We start from the raw sequence: 18,893 nt of genomic DNA, 5'->3' as shown, positions 1-18,893 counted from the left end.
CATACAAGCCATTAGTTTTGTATAAGGCAGTTGGGTAATTGTGATAGTAAAAAGCAATGTCACAAATGAGTTTATACACTGATCAGGCATAACATTATATAGCATACCTTCCTAATGGTCTGTAGGCCTCACTTGCCTCCAAACAGGGTCCTGTGGTCTGGAAACAGTATGTTGTTAGTGGTGTTCTTTGGGTCCTATGGGTTGAGGGGAGGGGCCTCTGGATCATCCATTATATCCAACATTATTCTTTTTCATTTATTTCTCAGTATATTATATTGTAGAACTAAATTAGGGAAACTAGAAGACCTTCATCTAGAATGTGCACATTCATCTCCAAAATGAAATGATTACGTATGACTCCTGGGAAGGAGCCCGGGTGAAACGACGCCCCCTAGTGGTAGAACTTGCCTCTCGGCGTCAATCAGGACCTGTTTTTGAATCCATCTAATTCTAATCAAAGAAGGACGTTCCAGCAGCGGGATTGTTTCACTTCTGCGACCTGGCTGCTGCCCTGCAAACCCCTCTACCCCACTCCTCTGCTGCCCCCCTAGGTCTCCACACACACACCATACCCACACGCGTGACCGGAGATCAGGAGGGTCCGCAACTCCGCCGCCGTTGAGGTGAGCCTGCGCCCCCTCCTCCCCCTCCTCTTCCTCCTTCTCCTCCTCCTCCCTCTCCTCTGGTACGCCTCGGAACAGAATGCGCTGATCTCCGCTCGCTCTCCAGAAGGATGATTTCTGTCATCTCCACCGCGGAGAGTGTTCCCAAGGGTACGGGAACCCCAGCTCCGAGCTTGTACCTGCGGATCAGGAAGGTCTTGTCCAGGTAAGATGAGGCTGGCGGCGCTGAGCGGACGCGAGCATCCCTCCCACTCCTCCACCGCTGATCGCTGCGGGCAGGGCAGCCAGTTATAGTTGCCAGTCCTTTTTGTTTCATGCTCACTTTGCAAACGCAGAACCGTTGCATTCATCCTTCAGCCGCAGGCCTTTATTTTGTGCAACAGATGTGTGTCTAATGGCCAGCCGTGTGAAGCTGCGCTCGTTTTTTTTTTTTTTTTTGCGTATTTTGTGTATGTCTGTCGAGGCGTGTGAGATCGGGCATTCCTGCACCACAGAGTGCTGGAGCAGTGCCTTTTGGTTCTGTGTGTACTGGCAGAAAGGTGCTCCCATGGTGGGTTCAGTAGCCCACAAAAAGTCTTCACTGCACAAAGGCTGCTGTCCTTTTCCTAATCTGTTGGACCCTCATTCATCTATACCCACCTGCCTCGCTCTCAGTATAGCTTTGAACTCCCCTCTGTACGTCTTAAGCATTTACACGTTCTACAGTGGCAACACATAAAAATAACACAAAATAACCAATGCCCTCCCTTGCTTCTTTCGTATACCTGCCTTCATGTCTCATCTTTGTTTTAGACTAATTTCAGACATATAAGCGCCATATCAAAGTGTGTGTGTGTGTAGTGTTATCCTTGCTGCCAAGGATGCTACCGTAACTATTCTACTGAAGGCATGACAAAACAGACCCACTGCATCATGTAGACAAGTGAATGCAATTTACAGTAGGTTAGAGAAAGAAAAATAAGGCACCTGTATGACTTCTGTTAACCTGGCCGTAACGTTTTCCCCTTGGGTAATGATCCTTTATTTTTGGTTGTTAAAATTTGTGATCCGCATATTTACTGCTGAAAAAAAGTGATTTCTGTTTGTGTGTAGATTTGTACCTACCCGCCAGTGCAAATTTCTAAATCTAGCATATTTCTATCAGAGGCAGGTAGCGAATAAGTCTGCAGACATTTCTTGACATATTTAAGCAGTGTTCACCGCATGGTGGTGAATTTGTGCTATAGAGTGTTTCCAGTGCCAGTTTTGTTTAAAAAAAAAAAAAAAAAGTCACAGTCTCATCTTCAGAGGTGCGTGATAGCATTGCCAGATGAGTTTTCTGAGGGGCCTGGAAAAAGACTTGTTGTTGTTCACTGGGCCTGAAAAGGTTGCAGAACCATCAATAAAGAGATTGGAATCCACAGATCCACAGTCAAAATGAATTAGTGATGCAAAAAACTCAAGGCAATGAATGGAGGCAGGTAGAGAATGTTAGCCCAGCATGTCCTGCTTTACTTCCTATGTTTCCCCTTTTGATTGTTTGATTTGTTTCTCCTTGTGTGTTCTTCCCCTGATTAGTTTAACCCGTGTCTCATCACTCCTCAGTCCTTGTGTGCATATATAGTCTTTTTTCTTTATAAAGTCTTACATATAGTCTTCCCCTTTGTCCCTTGTCTAGTGGTGTGCAGTTACTCCTGTTGATGTTTCCTCCTGTTTCGGTTCAGCTCCTTATGTGTCCCTGTCAGTTTTTGTCTTCCTCCCCCGCAGCAATTTTTGTTCCTGATTAGTAAGTTTTCATTAAAATTCTTTGGTTTCCTGCTTCTGTCTTCCCTTGTGTCCCACATTTGGGTCCTACGTTCTCTGCATACTGTATGCTGGGCCAGTTCTGCAGCGTTAAATGTATTTTACCTTACTGTACTGGAAATTCTTGTTACCAATCAACTGATTTATGTAAACATGGGTTACCAATACCTGCCATGTTGTGTATATTATTCAACAGTCAATAATTAGATTACCTATATTTATGATCATAGTTGTTGTTTATCCTCTGTGAAAAACATGTGACCTTTTTTCCTCTGCAGGGACCTGTTGGTGACTCTGGCCCTTGGTCAGGTCCTGTCCTTGTTAATCTGTGGTATCAGTCTGACCAGCAAGTACTTGGCTGATGACTTCCATGCCTGCACTCCAGTGTTCCAGAGTTTTCTCAACTACATCCTTCTGTTTCTGGTCTATACCACCACGCTGGCAGTCAGGCAAGGTAAACATTTCTCAACAGTCCAGAAGATGCCTCAAAACTGTAGCAGTTAATTGTTGGGCCACAATCAACAATATTGATATATTATGTATTGTCATTTCTTTTAGTTAAAGCCTAATTAAAATTGCAGTGTTCATACATCCACAACATATTCTAACAAGTGGAGGATACATTTTTGCATACCTAAACTCTTTTCAGTCAAATATCCGCTTTCATGCATCATACTGTAAGTGCCTTACCTGGTTTAATTGAATAAGGAGTACCCAAAATAAAACTCGCTATTAGAATATACTATTTCCCATTTTATTTTTGAACATTTTTTGAGACTAACACAAACTGAATGAGATTACGAGCCTTTTGAAAGTCCTCCCTAGGGTGCAATACATTTTGACCTGGTCACTGACTGGAGCGATTATTGTGTGTAATTCAGGAGATAAGGACAATGGACCTGTTTGTGTGCTTTGCAAGAGTATATAATATATGTGCATTATATACTAAATTGTAATGCCTCTGATTAATACAGTGAACATTGGGTTGTACAGCTAATAAGTTGTATATCATACAGTGAAACTGGGTGAGTGGAGTATAGAACTTTACTGTTTGCTCTTCCTAGCTTTGCTGACTCTAGGGATGGACTGCTCTACTCACTTCTGCTTCTCATCAACTGCAATAATGTCTGACTGTTGAGCACCAGCTCCTTGTCAATCATGAACTTATAATCCCACAGAAGCTTTGTTTTTATTTCTATTTTCTTCTAAAGCACAGATGTTACAGTGATCTTTACGCTCTCCCAACCACTTATTTATGCCTCTTGGTGCATGCATGTTTGCATCTCTAGTAGACATGGCCTCCAGACATTGCAAAATGAGTGAAATCTGAGGTCTGCACCTAGAAAATGAAGTTTTCTTGGAACAACTTGCCTTTTGACACTCCTTTTACTTTTAAGTGGCACTACATACTGTGACTTGGCTGGCTGATGGTTGAAGCCCAACCCCACCTATTACCCCAAATTTTCTCCTTCCCTTTCTCCTTCCAGGGCAAGGGAACTTACTGGCCATTCTGAAGGAGCGCTGGTGGAAATACATGATTCTGGGTTTGATTGACATTGAAGCTAACTACCTGGTCCTTAAGGCTTACCAGTACACTACACTTTCTAGTGTACAGGTTGGTATCTGTAGACGTGTGCATGTTTACGGACAAACCATCAAAGTAGGATTCCACCACTTTTTTTTTGAACCACTTTAACAACAGTCATTGCTCATCATACACACATGTGGCTCTGAAGGACATCCGTCAAAAATCTTGATGATGACTGTGAGCATGCTGTTGAAAAAGAAAAAGAAAGCTTCTCAGCATTATGGAAAATAATTTACAGAGCCGAACGCATCATCACTAAAGGATCCTTGGGCCTCTCTCTAATCGCAAGCAGTGTCATTTTGAATATGTTAACATGCTTCTTCCTAATAATTGGTAATGACTATCCTACAGGATCCCCCTAGATTTTGCTGGATTTATTGTACCCTCCTCCTCCACACCTTTACATTAATAGTGTCTTTATGAGAGAAGGTAGTCTTGAGTTGCTAGTGTTGAAGTTGTGCATGGCTGTGCATCTGTGCCACTGAACTGAGGGTAAACAAAAAAGAAAGAAATAAAGAAATACTGTCTTGCTGTTCTGGAGGTGCAACTGATAAATGATACACTAACATCTAAAACATTTTTTCAATGGAATGCAAGCTTGCTTTCACAAGCTATCTGCCAATCGCAATCGATGTATGGGTCTAGGGTCTGGTGACAAATGCATCCCCACAGCATGATGCTACACCACCATGCTTCAAAGTGAATGTGTTGTGTTGGTGGTGATATGGTGATTGGTGTCTATCAAATACAGTGTCTAGTCTGATGGCTGAAATACTACATCTTGGTCTCATCAGATCAAAATCTTCTTCCAGTTGGAATGTCCCGCATACCTTTGGGCAAACTTTAAGCTGTACCCTTGAAGCTTTGACAGCTGAAGAACCTGTGCAACATTTGTTGTGTGCAGAGTCTCTCCCATCTCAGCAGCTGAAGCTTCTGTCTTCTAGTCATAGATGTCTTGATGCCCTCCCTCACTCGTTTCATTCTTGCACAGTCACTCAGTTTGTGAGGATGGCTCAGTGTAGGCAGAATTAAACATGTGCCGGGGTTTTAGTATCCATCCCCACATGTATACTTGTCAGTGAACCATTCTCTGATTTGCTTGTGGAGATCTTTTGTTTTTATGGTGTAATCAGAAATCAGGCAGAGTGAGAGTTGGCTAGCTAGAGTTGATCTGGCAGTTTTCCTACTGGGCAGACATACAACTCACAACCCCCCTGATATTTTTCGATACTACATTCAGAGAAACCATTGCGGTCACAATCTAATTTGCTTTGCCTTCAGTGCAGCTGCCGCAGATGCTTCAGATTTTTAATCTGAGGGAGACAGAGAACCTTCACATACTTGACCACCAGTTCACCTCAAGTGCAGTCTACCTGGGATTGCTATTCAATGAAATCGATAAAGGTTTTGGGCATCAACATACACTGTGCAATCTCAGCATTTTATCTCAAGTGTTTTTTTTTTTTTATTTTTAAACCACAGCTTTTCATCTTCATACATCTTTCAACACTTAACTACTTCCCCCTTTTTCTGATGCTACATCTCCATTTCCGCTCTGCTCCAGTTTGTTTTGTGTTGTTGACTAATCTTTACTAACAATGCCAATGTCTGGAAATGGAGCCTTGTTCAGACCTCTCATTAACACCCGTCCTGGGCAATCAAATTACAAGCGGCCAGCTTAATGTACAGGAGTCAACCCACCCAGGGGGCATTAAGAACGTGATTTGAGTGATCCAGTCTTAAACCACGTTTGGAGGTGGTGTGGGTTTGCATTTGACATTTGACGTAGTTTGAACATGTGTCCAAGGTCACATTAAGGACTGCCTACTCAACAGAGGTACTCCACCCATTGAACAGTACGGAGGTTTACCTCATTCATTCAGAAAAAACTGCTATAAACATTATAAATGATCTCCTGAAAAGACAAAAGCCCTATTATAGATGTCTGTTTATTGGTTATGAGAGCTTTTTAAAACATTCAGTCCTTGTAGATGTGTGATTCCATTATAAAATAGTTTAAATTTAATAATTAGTATGTGGTTAGTTGCTGATGTGATCTATTAATGTGAATGTATGCAATGGAGCTGTGTTAAGGTGGTGCAAATAGTAGCAATACAATGAAGCTGTGGATATGGAAGCTTCCAGAGTTTCAGGTAACTATCCATGTATAAATGCTTTTGGTTGAACACTTTACAGCTTTTTCGAAAATACATGTAATGTCATTACACACAAACACACACACAAGAACAGGGGTTGTGATATAGTAAATGCTTCTACTTACTCTAGTGCTTTTCTACCGCAGTGCTTTACAGTGCCAATGACACATCTACCCACTTATTCACACACCAGTGCAAATCGGAGACAACCGTTGTTACAATATTCTACTGCACCCCAAATGACGTTGGTGTTTATTTGCATACAGAGCATAAAGTGCAAGCTGGCCACTTGCAACCGATTTGCCTAGGACAGATGTTAGTGTATGGTCCTGGGCCTAAGTGAACTACAAAAAAAATAAATAAATCATCACGTTGTCTTCTCTGTAACTCCATTTTTCCTCTCAGCTGTTAGACTGCTTTGTCATCCCAGTGGTCCTGCTGCTGTCCAGGTTCTTTCTCTTGGTAAGGTACAAGGCTGTTCACTTTGTTGGGGCAGGACTGTGTCTCCTGGGTATTGGCTGCATGGCAGGAACTGATGTCCTACTTGGTCGCCAACAAGGCCTCGGTGAGTATCCACTCACACAGCACACAGCACTCCAGATGCATAGTTGATTGCAGTCAGCTCACCTAGACCCAAACACACAGGTAGTTTTGGTTTGAGTTTGACAAATAATGCATTACAGACTTTGCAGACTTTCCATTCCGTTAGCACCCCTGCTCATTTGCTCAAGCATCATGTTAAAATTTCTTTCCTCCCTCTCGCCTTTCTTATTCTGTCCAGGAGAGCAGAAGCTGTATGGAGATCTTATGGTTCTGGGAGGAGCAACACTTTACGGAATCTCCAACATCTGTGAAGAGTTCATTGTGAAGAACTTGAGTCGTGTGGAGTTCCTCGGCATGATGGGACTCTTTGGATCCTTCTTCAGTGGAATTCAGCTGTGAGTTTGTGTGAAGGAAAATATATATAGGCCACGGGTTACAGTAAGTAACAAACAGTACTTATGTGCTGTACATTTCACAGAGAAAAATTGCACTTGTTATAGAACTTCCTTTATTGACCAGCAGTACATTAGTTGAGGTATTATCATTATTTATTCCGAAATAGCGCATCTTTATAATACTGTGGTTTTACAGGGTGTTAATGATGAAATATTTTGCCAACTGCAAAACAGCAAAAAACTGCAGTACAAAACAAACTTCCTAATCTGTTAATCTGTGTCTATGGTCTGTTGCAGGGCCATCATGGAACACAAGGAGCTGCTGAAGGTACCCTGGGACTGGCAGATAGGTGACAATTTACACATATACATCATCCGAATCTTTCATGTTGCTTTTAAGGCTCATTCTCAATCACCCTGCCATATTTATCTGGTATATTGTGGGTCATGCTAATTTTTCAATTGAGTAGCATCATTCTAGAGATTCAGAAAGTGGGATACTTTCCAAATAACATGTTTTGCTGTTTTGTTATGGAGCCCTGGAAGAACATGTAGAAAAAAGATAAATCTGTGAGATCCCATTAAAGTTTTCTGAGGGAACCCAAGAAAGTTCTCAACCTTCAGTCGATGGGTGTCAGCTCCTCCACTGTCTCTTGAAGTGATTATTAGTCTGTCCAGCCCCAGTTTGTGCGGCTGGGGGGCTCCCTGTCAGATACCACTGTCAGTAATGTGGGGGCACCACAGGGGACTGTCTTATCTCCTTTTCTGTTCACTCTCTACACCTCTGATTTCCAATACAGCTGTGTGTCCTGCCACCTGCAGAAGATCTCTGATGACTCTGCAGTTGGGTGTAGGGTGTATAGGACACTGATCGTGGAGTTTTTGGGGTGGTCCCAATTGGTTGCTAATATATTCAACTTCAGTCTACCAGGTCAGAGTACACTTTACGTGTCCTCTTCAAATGCCTCTCACTTATATGGACACTGTGCCTTCTGACAAGCACAGATTTACAGTCTTTGTATTTGAAGACAATCTCAAAATTAAACATAATGAAACTCTCCCCCAGTTGAGTGCCTTCCATTGTTGATATTTCTTTAATGTCGAACTGACCCAGAAATAGATAAAACTCTTTCACAATATTTCGCAAAAGTTTCCTGGGAGCTCCCAAAACTTTCTCCACCTTTTTTTGTTTGTTTTTGTTGTTGTTGTTTCTCCATGTTCATTCTGGGCCTCCATATTTTACGATGAAGCATTTGTTGAGTTGAGTCCCACTAAAGCCTTGAGAGACACTTAATTTTGGCATAGAGCAGAGGATGGTGGAGTGCAGGCTAGCAGGTTGGAAACCAGATGAGTAGAGTATGAGAGTGCTGAAGGTGTAGAAGACCCCCAAAGCAATGTAGCACACGTAAACACAATTAGGAACAGCAAGCAAACACTAGACTAGCACTGGAGAGTAAACCTGAAATGTTTGCGGTCACTGTGGGAGATGGTGACGTTTAGGTGGATAAGGTAATGAGCACAATGTGGAGTTGTAATTTGCCTGTTTGTGGTCAAGGATGGCCACATTCAGCCCAATTTGATTTCTAGTGGACCGGCCCAGTAACATCTCAGCATAGTAACCTATAAGTAACGACACCTCTAGATTTTTTCCATTAGTTTTAGTGCAAAGAACAGCAAATTAGCTTGGAGAATGTTAACATTTAAATATTTACATTTTAATTAAAAAAAAAATCTTTAAAAAATGTAATTTCTTAAGTGCAATTTGGGCTCATTGCTGTCTGTTGTTTACTCTTGAGTCTCAGTGTTGTGTTCTGTCCACTTCTCTGACTACAACAGTGGACAAATTTTGGATAGCAGTTATTGTCGTTAAAAAAATCAGCATTCTATGTAATTTTCGCTCTTTGCAAATTTATGCTGCGGGGTAGATTAGAGCCTCTGGTGGGCTGCAAGTTTGACACCTATGTTGTATTACTGCAATTTAGAAGGAAAGACATCGTGAAATTGCAAAAGCGATTAAGGCACAATTTTTGTTTCATTTTAATTTCTTCTTTTCCATTCTTTTCTTTATCACATTTTATAGAATAAAGAAAAGTTTATTTAATGGGAACTAACAGAAAACTCTGCAGTGGCGTAGCAGGATATCCAAACAAGAGATTTTCCAAAAACTAAAAACATAAAAGGAAAAATATAAAAGACACACAAATACATCCAGTAAAACTCAGTAGAGCACTGGAAAGGCAGGAACAAGAGTCAGGTAAAACTAAGGAGGAGTACACAGATTACATATAAAAAGAGAAGTAACAAGACACAGATGAGGGAGGAGCAGACACAACTGGACACAAGGACAATGATCTTTTCAATATAAAACTGGAAGGGAATGCAATGTGATCTCATCTCATCTCATCTTCCGTACCTCTTAATCCTGCACTAGGGTCGCGCGGGTTGCTGGAGCCTATCCCAGCTGGCATCGGGCGAGAGGCAGGGTACACCCTGGACCAGTCTACCAGCCTATCGCAGGGATAACACTGAGACATACAACCATTCACACGCATACCTAGGGTCAATTTAGAGTCACCAATTAGCCTAACGAGCATGTCTTTGGAGGTGGGAGGAAGCCGGAGTACCCGGAGAGAACCCACGCGAACACAGGGAGAACATGCAAACTCCACATAAGTGTGATAAGTGATTCTATTTTCTGTCAGCTTTTTGCAACGTTTCATTAAGTGAAGCTTAACAGCTGCATTTTTGGCCACATACTACCAAATGCTACTCTATGTGGTAACAAGTACCATCTGCTACTGTCAGGTTATCAACATTGTAAGCTCATACACACACAAGTTAGGCACATTGATATAAACAACCGGTGGCACCAATCTAATCCTCCCCTAAGTTGCCATTAAACCACAGAAGAAGAAGGGATACAACTTGATTTTTAATCATAGTTTTCTCCATTAGTTTGGCTCATTTCTTGAAACAGAAATGACAAAAATAACATGGACAAACCTCCAAACCCCAACTGTTCACAACAGAATTGAATTTCTCATTGATTTCATCAATTTGCAAATGTCTCAGTACATCTTTGCAAATTATTAAGTTCAGGCAGCCTACAGTTAGCATGGTTAGCCTACATTTAGCACATTTCGAAGTGAATAGGACTTTTTAATATAAACTGATTGTTGATTCTCAGTCTAATGGTTGGTCTCTCCAAAAGAAGTCATCACATGCACAATTGTCAAAATTAATTAAAAACACAATAGCATGAATACCGTATATGAAGCTCTTGGAACATTTGATAAATTGATTAATTGACAGTCAGGTGTAACTAGGAGAGGGAGGGTGGAGTTTTAACTGTGAAACTCCAGCTTTATTTACAACACTGTAGGCTACATATACTTTTACTTGTTTCTTGGTATTGTGTTTATATTACAGTATATTATGCTGTATACATTTTTTTACTCTGATGTATGGAAGTTACTTGTGTGACAATGAAAATAGTTCCAATTTCCTTGGCAGTATGAGTGCAATGTGTGATGTCAAACCCTGGAGGTCACTCCCTAAAATCCTATGTATTTATTTTTCAGTTTTATACATAATTGTATTCTGTTAGTGAGACAAAAACAGTAGTTCAGTAACCACTGTCAGACTGAGAGGTGGACAAGAGGGATATTTTATTTGTCCTCTACCATAGTGACAAAACATGTAAACATTTTGACTTTTTGACTTGGTGTTTACACAGTGTTAAAGGGAAAATTTATACGAGAAAGGAATTTAGTTTTGAAGCATGAGTGGAAAGTTTTGAGAGAGATATGAGCTTTTGCAAGTAAGCTATGGTGTTGTGCTGAACTGTAAGACTGTTTTGCCAAATGATCTTAGAGTTTTGAGAATGTCATTTCTGTTTCAAGAAAAGAGCCAAACCAATGGAGAAAATCTGTAAGAGACCTTCACACTTGCACGTGTATGTACCTTCATGTTTGTGTTTCCATGTACTGCCAAACCTCAAAAATAAATCAATCTAGAAGGAAGCCATTATTCTCTTAGTGATGCTTAATACCGAGTTTCCAGAGCAGGACCACACCTCAACCGCGCCTCTTCCAGCTTAAATACCTGCTTCACCTTCATCCATCCTCAGTTAGAACAGCTAGCCTTATGTATGACTATTGCATTGCCACCCACCCACCCTTTCCTCTCACCCTCCCTTCCAAACACCTCTGGTCTCTTATCAACCTTCACAGTTCCAAAGGGCATCCCTTGCCTATACTTTGGCCTCGGCTAATCCTCCTGACCACTGTCCTACCCTTTTTAAGAAACGGTGTTAAGTTAATTTATTCACTTTTGTCTTGTGTCGTCTTGTCATTTCCTGTTTTATTTTGTGTCCACCTGTCTGTGTCCATTGTCGCGTGTTCCACTTCTTTCCTTTGTCTGTTTTCCTGCCTTTGTGATTACCTGCCCTAATTGTTTCCACCGGTGCCCTTACCTTGTGTGCATATAAAGTCCTTGTCTCCCTGTGTTCTGTGCCGGTTCGTCTTGTCATCTTGTCAGAGAACCAGCATATTCCCCTTGTCATCGTCAAGTTTTGTTGTGTTGCCAGTTGGTTCTTCCGGTTCGCATTTTTGTCCTAGCTTTGTCTAGTGATTTTCTGTTTGATTTGTTTTCTTCTGGTTTTCCTCAATCAATTATTTTTTTTTCTTCTTTTCTTCTTTATGTTGTTAAAACTTTGTTTTGAATACCTTTTGTCTTCGAGTTGTGCATTTGGATTCCGGTCCTTGTTCAGTCCTGACAATTCTGACTCTCCGTCTTACTAGTAGTAGTCCATTTTGCGTCAGAAATTGCAGCTCATCCAAATCAGTTTAATGGGGACATTTACTGGGGCTGTTGGGTCAACAACTGCATCTTCGATGCTTGAGCAATCCCATTCTCCTTACCTGGAGCTCCGTCTCACCCAGCCTCTTCTCGCTCCCTCCCAGCTCATACCCAGCCAATTTGAATCCTGTTGTGTGATAGTGATCTGTAGTCTTTATTGTAAACAAAACTGTTGAGTTAAAAGTTCAAAATTCCTGCATATACCCTGGCAGAGTAAACCCATTCCCATTCATGTCTCTTGAGTTTCACGTGTAATCCTTGATTCCGTCCTGTTACAAGCTCATTGCCATTAGAGAAACTTCATTGTATTAGCCTTCCGATATCTAATTTCGTCATGACTCCTATGTACCAAACATCAACTTCCTTCACTCCTCCACAACTTCGCACCACTTCCCAGGGTCAGGCCTTCATCTCTAAGTTGCTATCTATCGCTTCTTCTGTCCTGCAGTTCTAGTCCTCTGTCAGTGTCAACTCTTCAAGTCATGCTGAGCTCCGTTTTGGCCCTATCTTCTCTCCAACTGGAGCAGAACATCTTTCTTTTTCAAGAATGTATTGACTCACCCTCATTATTCTGGCCTTTTCATGGATGAAGCCCCAACAGCTGGTTTTGGTTTCAACAGGAAATGGTTGTAGGTCAATGGCCCCCAAAGCTCGAAAAGAATGCCAAGATACTTTATTAGCTCTGTTCGAATCCGTCCCAGTAGTTTTAGTTGCTGCTACCTCGCAAGATCACGACCAGTTCCACCAATTCTTCGACATCATTAATAAAGGTCGCTCCAACTCGCCATCCATCACACCAATTTTGACGGCTCACCTGGTACTCCTTAACACAAAAGTACTTTATCCGTGCTGCCAACGTCCCCGGTCACTTCCACGGCATCGCTGATGCTCTTGCATGAACATTATCTGCTTCCATATGCTCGTCCTATCAGGATCAAACCCAGGCCATTAAGGTCTGTCTCAGTGGCTTCTTATTCATGTCTAAGATATTTACTGGCAGCCCACGCCCAACTCAAATCACCCCCAGTTTACCTCGCTCCTCAGAGGTCTTTCACAGCAACCACCAGCCTCAAATACTCACCGCCTTTCTCTAACCTTAGACTGACTGTCGTGCTTCATTAACTACCCTGGCTTTCTACAGTTTTCTCAGGGGCTTGGAATTTTCAGCCCTTCACTTCGATTCTCCTAGGCATAGCTGTCTTGCAGACCTGTCCTAGTCTGCAAGTTATTTTCGACATGAAATTCAAATCCAACCAGTTCGGCCCACCAATGCAAGTCTTACACTTTCAGTCCAACTTAACCGTTCCTAATCCTTGGCAACTAATTACATTTCCAGCTGTGCTAAAGTGCATCCCACCAACATGCTCATTCGTCTCCGAGCCAGACAAATCGTTACCCGTTTTCGGGTAGCACTTCTGTCAAGTTCTTTTCTCATCAGACTTCTTCATGTATTACTCTGGTCACTCCTCAGCCACATGTAATAGAGTCCCTAGGTCATCGGTCCCCCCAAGCCTACCAGCAATCATTACAGTCACTCTGATCTCAGTAACCTCAAGTCTGCTTTATCCTGCAACAATAATGCAGTTTTTGGGGGTCTGTTGTGCCTGGAAGCCACGGCAGTTTCTCTCAAGAACTTTCCACACATCGCACTCAAATCATTCCCTCGTCATATTCATACTTGTCCATATTCATACTTGTCCATATTCATTCATCAATAAATGATTAATCTCTCTTCCCTCTGTTTGGAAGTGTGGTCCTTGCTAGTGAACTCTGTCATTGTGTCTCTACTTAACATTGCTACCCTCAAGCCGGAGCGTAACATAGGCAAATTGCTGGGTGCATTTATGTATGCGTGGTAAACTGATCTGCTACAAATTTGCCTCAGATGTACTGTAAATCTCTGAGCAGTAGGAATTGATTATCATAGTTTTTGGTGAAAAATTTTCAGTTTGTTTGGAAAGGAAGCTCATTCTACACAAGTCTTCATTTCCCTGGAGCTCTACAATGGAGACAGAAGTGAAGTTAGGATGACCCATGGCATCACAAATGCCACATTTATGACAAACAGGACCAGGTTTAGTTAATCAGGACGTTCCATTTGAAATGTGAGGTAATTTTACTTATATTTTCTGTTTGCAGGTCTTCTCTATGTGGGTTTCACCGCCTTTATGTTTGGCCTGTATAGCTTCATGCCAGTGGTGATTAAAAAGACCAGCGCCACCTCGGTCAATCTCTCTCTGCTCACAGCCGACCTGTACAGCCTCTTCTGTGGCCTTTTTCTCTTCCACTACAAGGTAATGAAATTACTGGAATACAGTCAAAAATGTTTATATCCATGTTTATATCTTTATATCTAGCAGGACACAATAAATTGGCTCGTGGTACTGGTTTGGGAGTTCTATTGTAAATTTGTGGATTTGTTCTGATTTGGACGAAAGGATTCAGGGAGAGGTACTTAGACCAAATGGAATCTGCCCAAGTGTGTATAGCATCTAGGGCATCCCCTGGATTCCCAGAGGAGACAACTAATGTCAACCTTGATTCCTGGATCTGATTTTGAACCTGAGTCCCAGAGGCCCCATTGAGACCTTGCATTAACATCTGACCTATCAGTCTGTATGCAAGGGGCCAACTTTAAGTAACTGTGGTCACACCTTGCATTAAAATTGGTCTCCACAGTATGCAAAATAGAAAACAAAATAATAATAAAGCAGCACAGTAGACTGTTATAAGAACTATTGACTCTAATGGATGGCTACCCCTGAATCATAATAACCACAAACAGCTGTTTGCGGTGTGTGCGTCATGACTTAGGGTATTGATACATATTTTGGAACAAGCACTTCAGGCTTTCTTAAGTCTAAAAGCACACATTTTTATTTATTTTATCTCTGTGCTGTCTGAACCCTGAAGGCTTCCATACAAAGCACAATTTCACCACTGTGCTGTTTGAAGCAGTGACAGAAAAATTTCCAGCACTAAAGATAAATTAAGACACTGATGAGGAACGCCAGGTGACTCTTCATACATCACCATGATCACATCAATAATTAGATTTAGACAGGCTGTAATGATCCACGAGGGAAATTACTTTGTCACCATACCTTCGTTACACATAAAAGTAAACACTCATAAAAAACACAAGAAAGATAAAATAAATTAGATTAAATAAAAAAAAAAAAGTAAACAATGTAATCAAAAAATTTACAGAATTAACATTATATACAAGTTGGCAAAAACTGTGTCTGAGGTGTTCGGCCATTTGACCAGTCTCATAGCAACAGCAGCATGGAACGTGTCAAATGGCGTCTCCTCGTACTTGTACTTGTGAGGGAGGGATGTAAATTCAAATGGAGCACAGACGTACTGTGGTCCTATGAACCAGATCTTCAAAGCACTTCTCATGACACACTCCCTCTGGGTCCCATAAATCGCACACAGTCCATCAATCCTGCCGCCAAAGACTTCATGTTCTCCATGAATACAGATGGCACCGCCGACCCAAAGCTCCTTCTCTGCTCCTCCACCACCAAGTCCAGCTTGGCATCCCTAGGACTTCTTCAGAGGTTTAGTGGGAATCTCAGTCTGGCATCCAAAGCACTTAGGCCTCACTCCAGGCAGCTCAGGGGACACGGACAGCGCTAGCAGTTGATAGCAGGAACACACCACCGGACACAACGGCCACTCCGCCAAAACCACAGCCAGCCACACACGACACAGCACAAAAAGACAAAAACAACCAAAAAACAATTTTGATTGGTTCAAGGCACAGAAAAACAACAAGAAGTCAGACAAAAAAAACAACCATTAACACACTAAGAATAACCTAAAAAGGTAATTCTTCACGGAGCTACTGGCGACATGCAGCCACTCTTTCAGTCACATTTTTCTGTAGTTTTTTTTTTGTTTGTTTGTTTTTTACAGTTTTTCTCAATTTTCTAAAACACAAATTCTGAAACCTTGCTCCGTTTTCTGAAAACATTAAACACAAAACCTCAGCTTCAAGCACTATTTACAACCTGTGCTCAAAACTAAACACTGCTCTCAAATCATAAACAAAGTGATCAAAATGATAAATACTATCAAGCAGTCAGTAAACAATGCACCAAAAAATAAAAATCACATTGTTCAAAACATATAGTTCTCAGGGGGAAGAGCATTTTTAATCTCAAAACAAATTTCATATTTTTCCATCAGTCTTTTGATGAACAGAAAACATGTTCTATCATAGTTGCTCAGAATTGAACAGAAATTATTCTGCTTTGCTCTTTGCAATTTTTGTTCTTCCTCCTCCTTGTAGCCCTATTTTTACACAACTATACCCTGAATCTCACAAACTTGACCTTTGTTTCTGTGATATTGGTCAATTATTGTTGCTTGAACTCATCAGATATTTCCACTCTGTCTTCCTCTTCCTCTTTGTCCTCATCTTCTCACATTGTTTCTTCTATCCATTCTAAGACTTTCTCCTTCCCATCTTCAACAGCCTGTTTGCTCTTTGACCTGGCTTATATTGGTTGTGTCACATGATTTTAAACAAGTGAAATCAAATTTGAGTGGTTGTGTTTAATCAATGACGTAAGTTCTCTATTTGCATTTAATTGTTGCCATTTGTGTTTCCCAGTATGGACGACATGTGCATTAGAGTGCAGGATGTGTTGTGAGAATGAGAATGTTTTTAGAGTTCTGCTGAAAAGTCTAAGTGAGATCTGCAAATTGTGTTTTACCATGTGAAATGTTTTAAGGTATTGACAACAGACTGCACAATTAGCGAAAAGAGTTCAGGCAACTGTGAACTTTGTTCAGCCAATGGCTTTTAGTGTTTTAGCAATTGAGAAAAACTGTATTACAGAATCACACACACTGCTCAGTTTTAACGTTTTCATTTGTTTATTCCTGTTTAGATTTTATGATTTAGTTAGTTTGCTGCTACAAGGACAGAATTTATTTTTTTAAAGTTCTCCACAAAAAGTTCTCTTCAAGACATGTGATGAAATATGTCTCAGTCCACCTCCAAATGTGTTCTGAGATCGGATTTCTCAGATGTGACCTCATTGCATCATTGGTGTGTGCATGCCTGTACTTTAAGGTGGCTCCTTGTGTTGGGATTTCCAAGAACAGATGTTAATGCAAAGTCTGGACGGGACCAGTGATACAGACGATGATAGCATTGAGTCAAAGCTGTTGTTGTTCTCAGTATTTCCCTATTTTGGATCAATAGACAGAACTTTTATTTATCAGTGCGATATTAACTATGTATTTGTGTTGCAGTTCTCAGGGCTTTATCTGCTATCCTTCTTCGTCATTATCTTGGGTCTGGTCCTTTACTCCTCCTCATCAACGTACGTTGTCCACGATCCACGAGTCTACAAGCAGTTCAGGAACACAGGCAGTCAACCAACCTCTGACCCACCCCCACTCAGTTCTGGAGTCATGGAGCCTGCTGTCACTTACACCACCCTGAGCAGTGACGCTGGGGAAGAGCTTCCTGTTCGTGTAGCTTGAGATGATCTGGAAAGGGAGGTTAGTCTGTAACTGGGTGAATCAGCGTGACAGCTGCAGCCTACAGCTTCTCCACAGTTGTATACTGTACATAAAAAAATTGCTGGCTGTACCCAGTCTGCTAAGCTGGACAGCAGGGTGATCACCGACGTAGGTCTAGGTTTTCATTTCATGGCCTGTATTGAGGAGCGTCTCAGTCCTCTCAGTGACCAAGTTAAGACAATTTCATGTATTCGTTTGTGTACCTAATAAATGGCTGACCAGAATGTGATTAAAACAAATAGCGATGTGTTCACTGTGATCAAAGACTCAACTCAGTAGACAGTAATGACTGTAAATGATCAATCATGTAAATAGATGGTATTGTAATTTGATTTCATTTGCTGTTTACTTTTTATATCTGTCAAGAATGTTTACGCTTGATATCTGTATAAATGATGAAGTTGTATACATTTCATTATTGGATTCATTTGATTTCTTATTATCTGATGGAAATCCATGGTGTTTTAATTCCACTTGCAGTTTAGTAAACAACTCCATTAAAATCTGTGTATTTTTCCACATGGTGGATATTTTATAGGTTGGTACTGATATAACTATTGTATTTAGACTTGATGTGTCAAAGTTGGCAGCTTCTGCACCAAGGAGAATGTCAGTCTGCCAATAGAAAGAAGGCTTTAAAGGCATTTAGGTTTTATTATAATGATTTACATAAAATAAAATAAATGAACTGATGAAAAACTGCTTTGTGTCCTTTGGTTGGTGTGGGCGTGCATCATGAGGACTTGGCAAGAGCCCTGTGCTGCACAATATTAGTTCTCCATGTTAAGAAAATGTGATTAATCAAAATGCAGCCAAGGACTGGTGGACGCTGTCAAACTGGGAAAAAGCTATTCATTATTTTCAGACTAGTTTATTGCCGTGTATTCTACTGATTAATAATCCTTTAGAAAGCTGGAGCCCAATCATTACCAGGTGTGGGTATGGATATAATCTAAGTAACATCCCTTATACGGATGACATCAAGCTGTATGACAGTAGTGAGTGAGATATTGACTCCACCCCACCTACAACAATGACGTCCAAACGTCATTAGGATTCAGATAAAAGTGGTCGATGGTACAGAAGATGAAAGCTTGTTAGAACAGTAGGAACAGCTGAACTACCAGAAGGCAACATGGCCGATGTTCACAACTACAAGCACCTTGTAATCTCAGAAAGCAAATGGAAGACATGCAGAGGACACGGGGAAAGTAGCCACAGCCAAATACCTACAGAGAGTGAGGATGGTCTGGGCTCTCAGCACTTCAGACAGCCTGAGATCTAAAAAACATATCAAATTCTGGACATATTTCAAAACTTGCTCTACTTAGAACAATCCGCCAAAACATTAAGACCACCACCCGTAAAATGAATAACCTTGACAATCTCATTACAGTGTAAC

The 18,893-nt window shown here is 41.2% G+C and overlaps 1 protein-coding gene across 1 annotated transcript; it reads left to right on the top strand.

Annotated features, from left to right (window-relative positions):
- Positions 1-420: 420 nt before the first annotated feature.
- On the top strand, positions 421-18,193 carry slc35f1 (solute carrier family 35 member F1). Its single transcript, XM_047572998.1, has 8 exons — positions 421-828; positions 2,684-2,859; positions 3,893-4,020; positions 6,555-6,714; positions 6,931-7,087; positions 7,385-7,437; positions 14,087-14,241; positions 17,219-18,193. Exons 1-8 carry the CDS (start codon positions 734-736, stop codon positions 17,450-17,452), a joined length of 1,158 nt encoding a protein of 385 aa, XP_047428954.1. The 5' UTR covers positions 421-733; the 3' UTR covers positions 17,453-18,193.
- Positions 18,194-18,893: the final 700 nt, after the last annotated feature.

The sequence above is a fragment of the Mugil cephalus genome, chromosome 21, assembly GCF_022458985.1.
Source record: "Mugil cephalus isolate CIBA_MC_2020 chromosome 21, CIBA_Mcephalus_1.1, whole genome shotgun sequence".
NCBI classification, from domain to species: Eukaryota; Metazoa; Chordata; class Actinopteri; order Mugiliformes; family Mugilidae; genus Mugil; species Mugil cephalus.
This window is presented reverse-complemented; position numbering and strand designations above follow the sequence as displayed.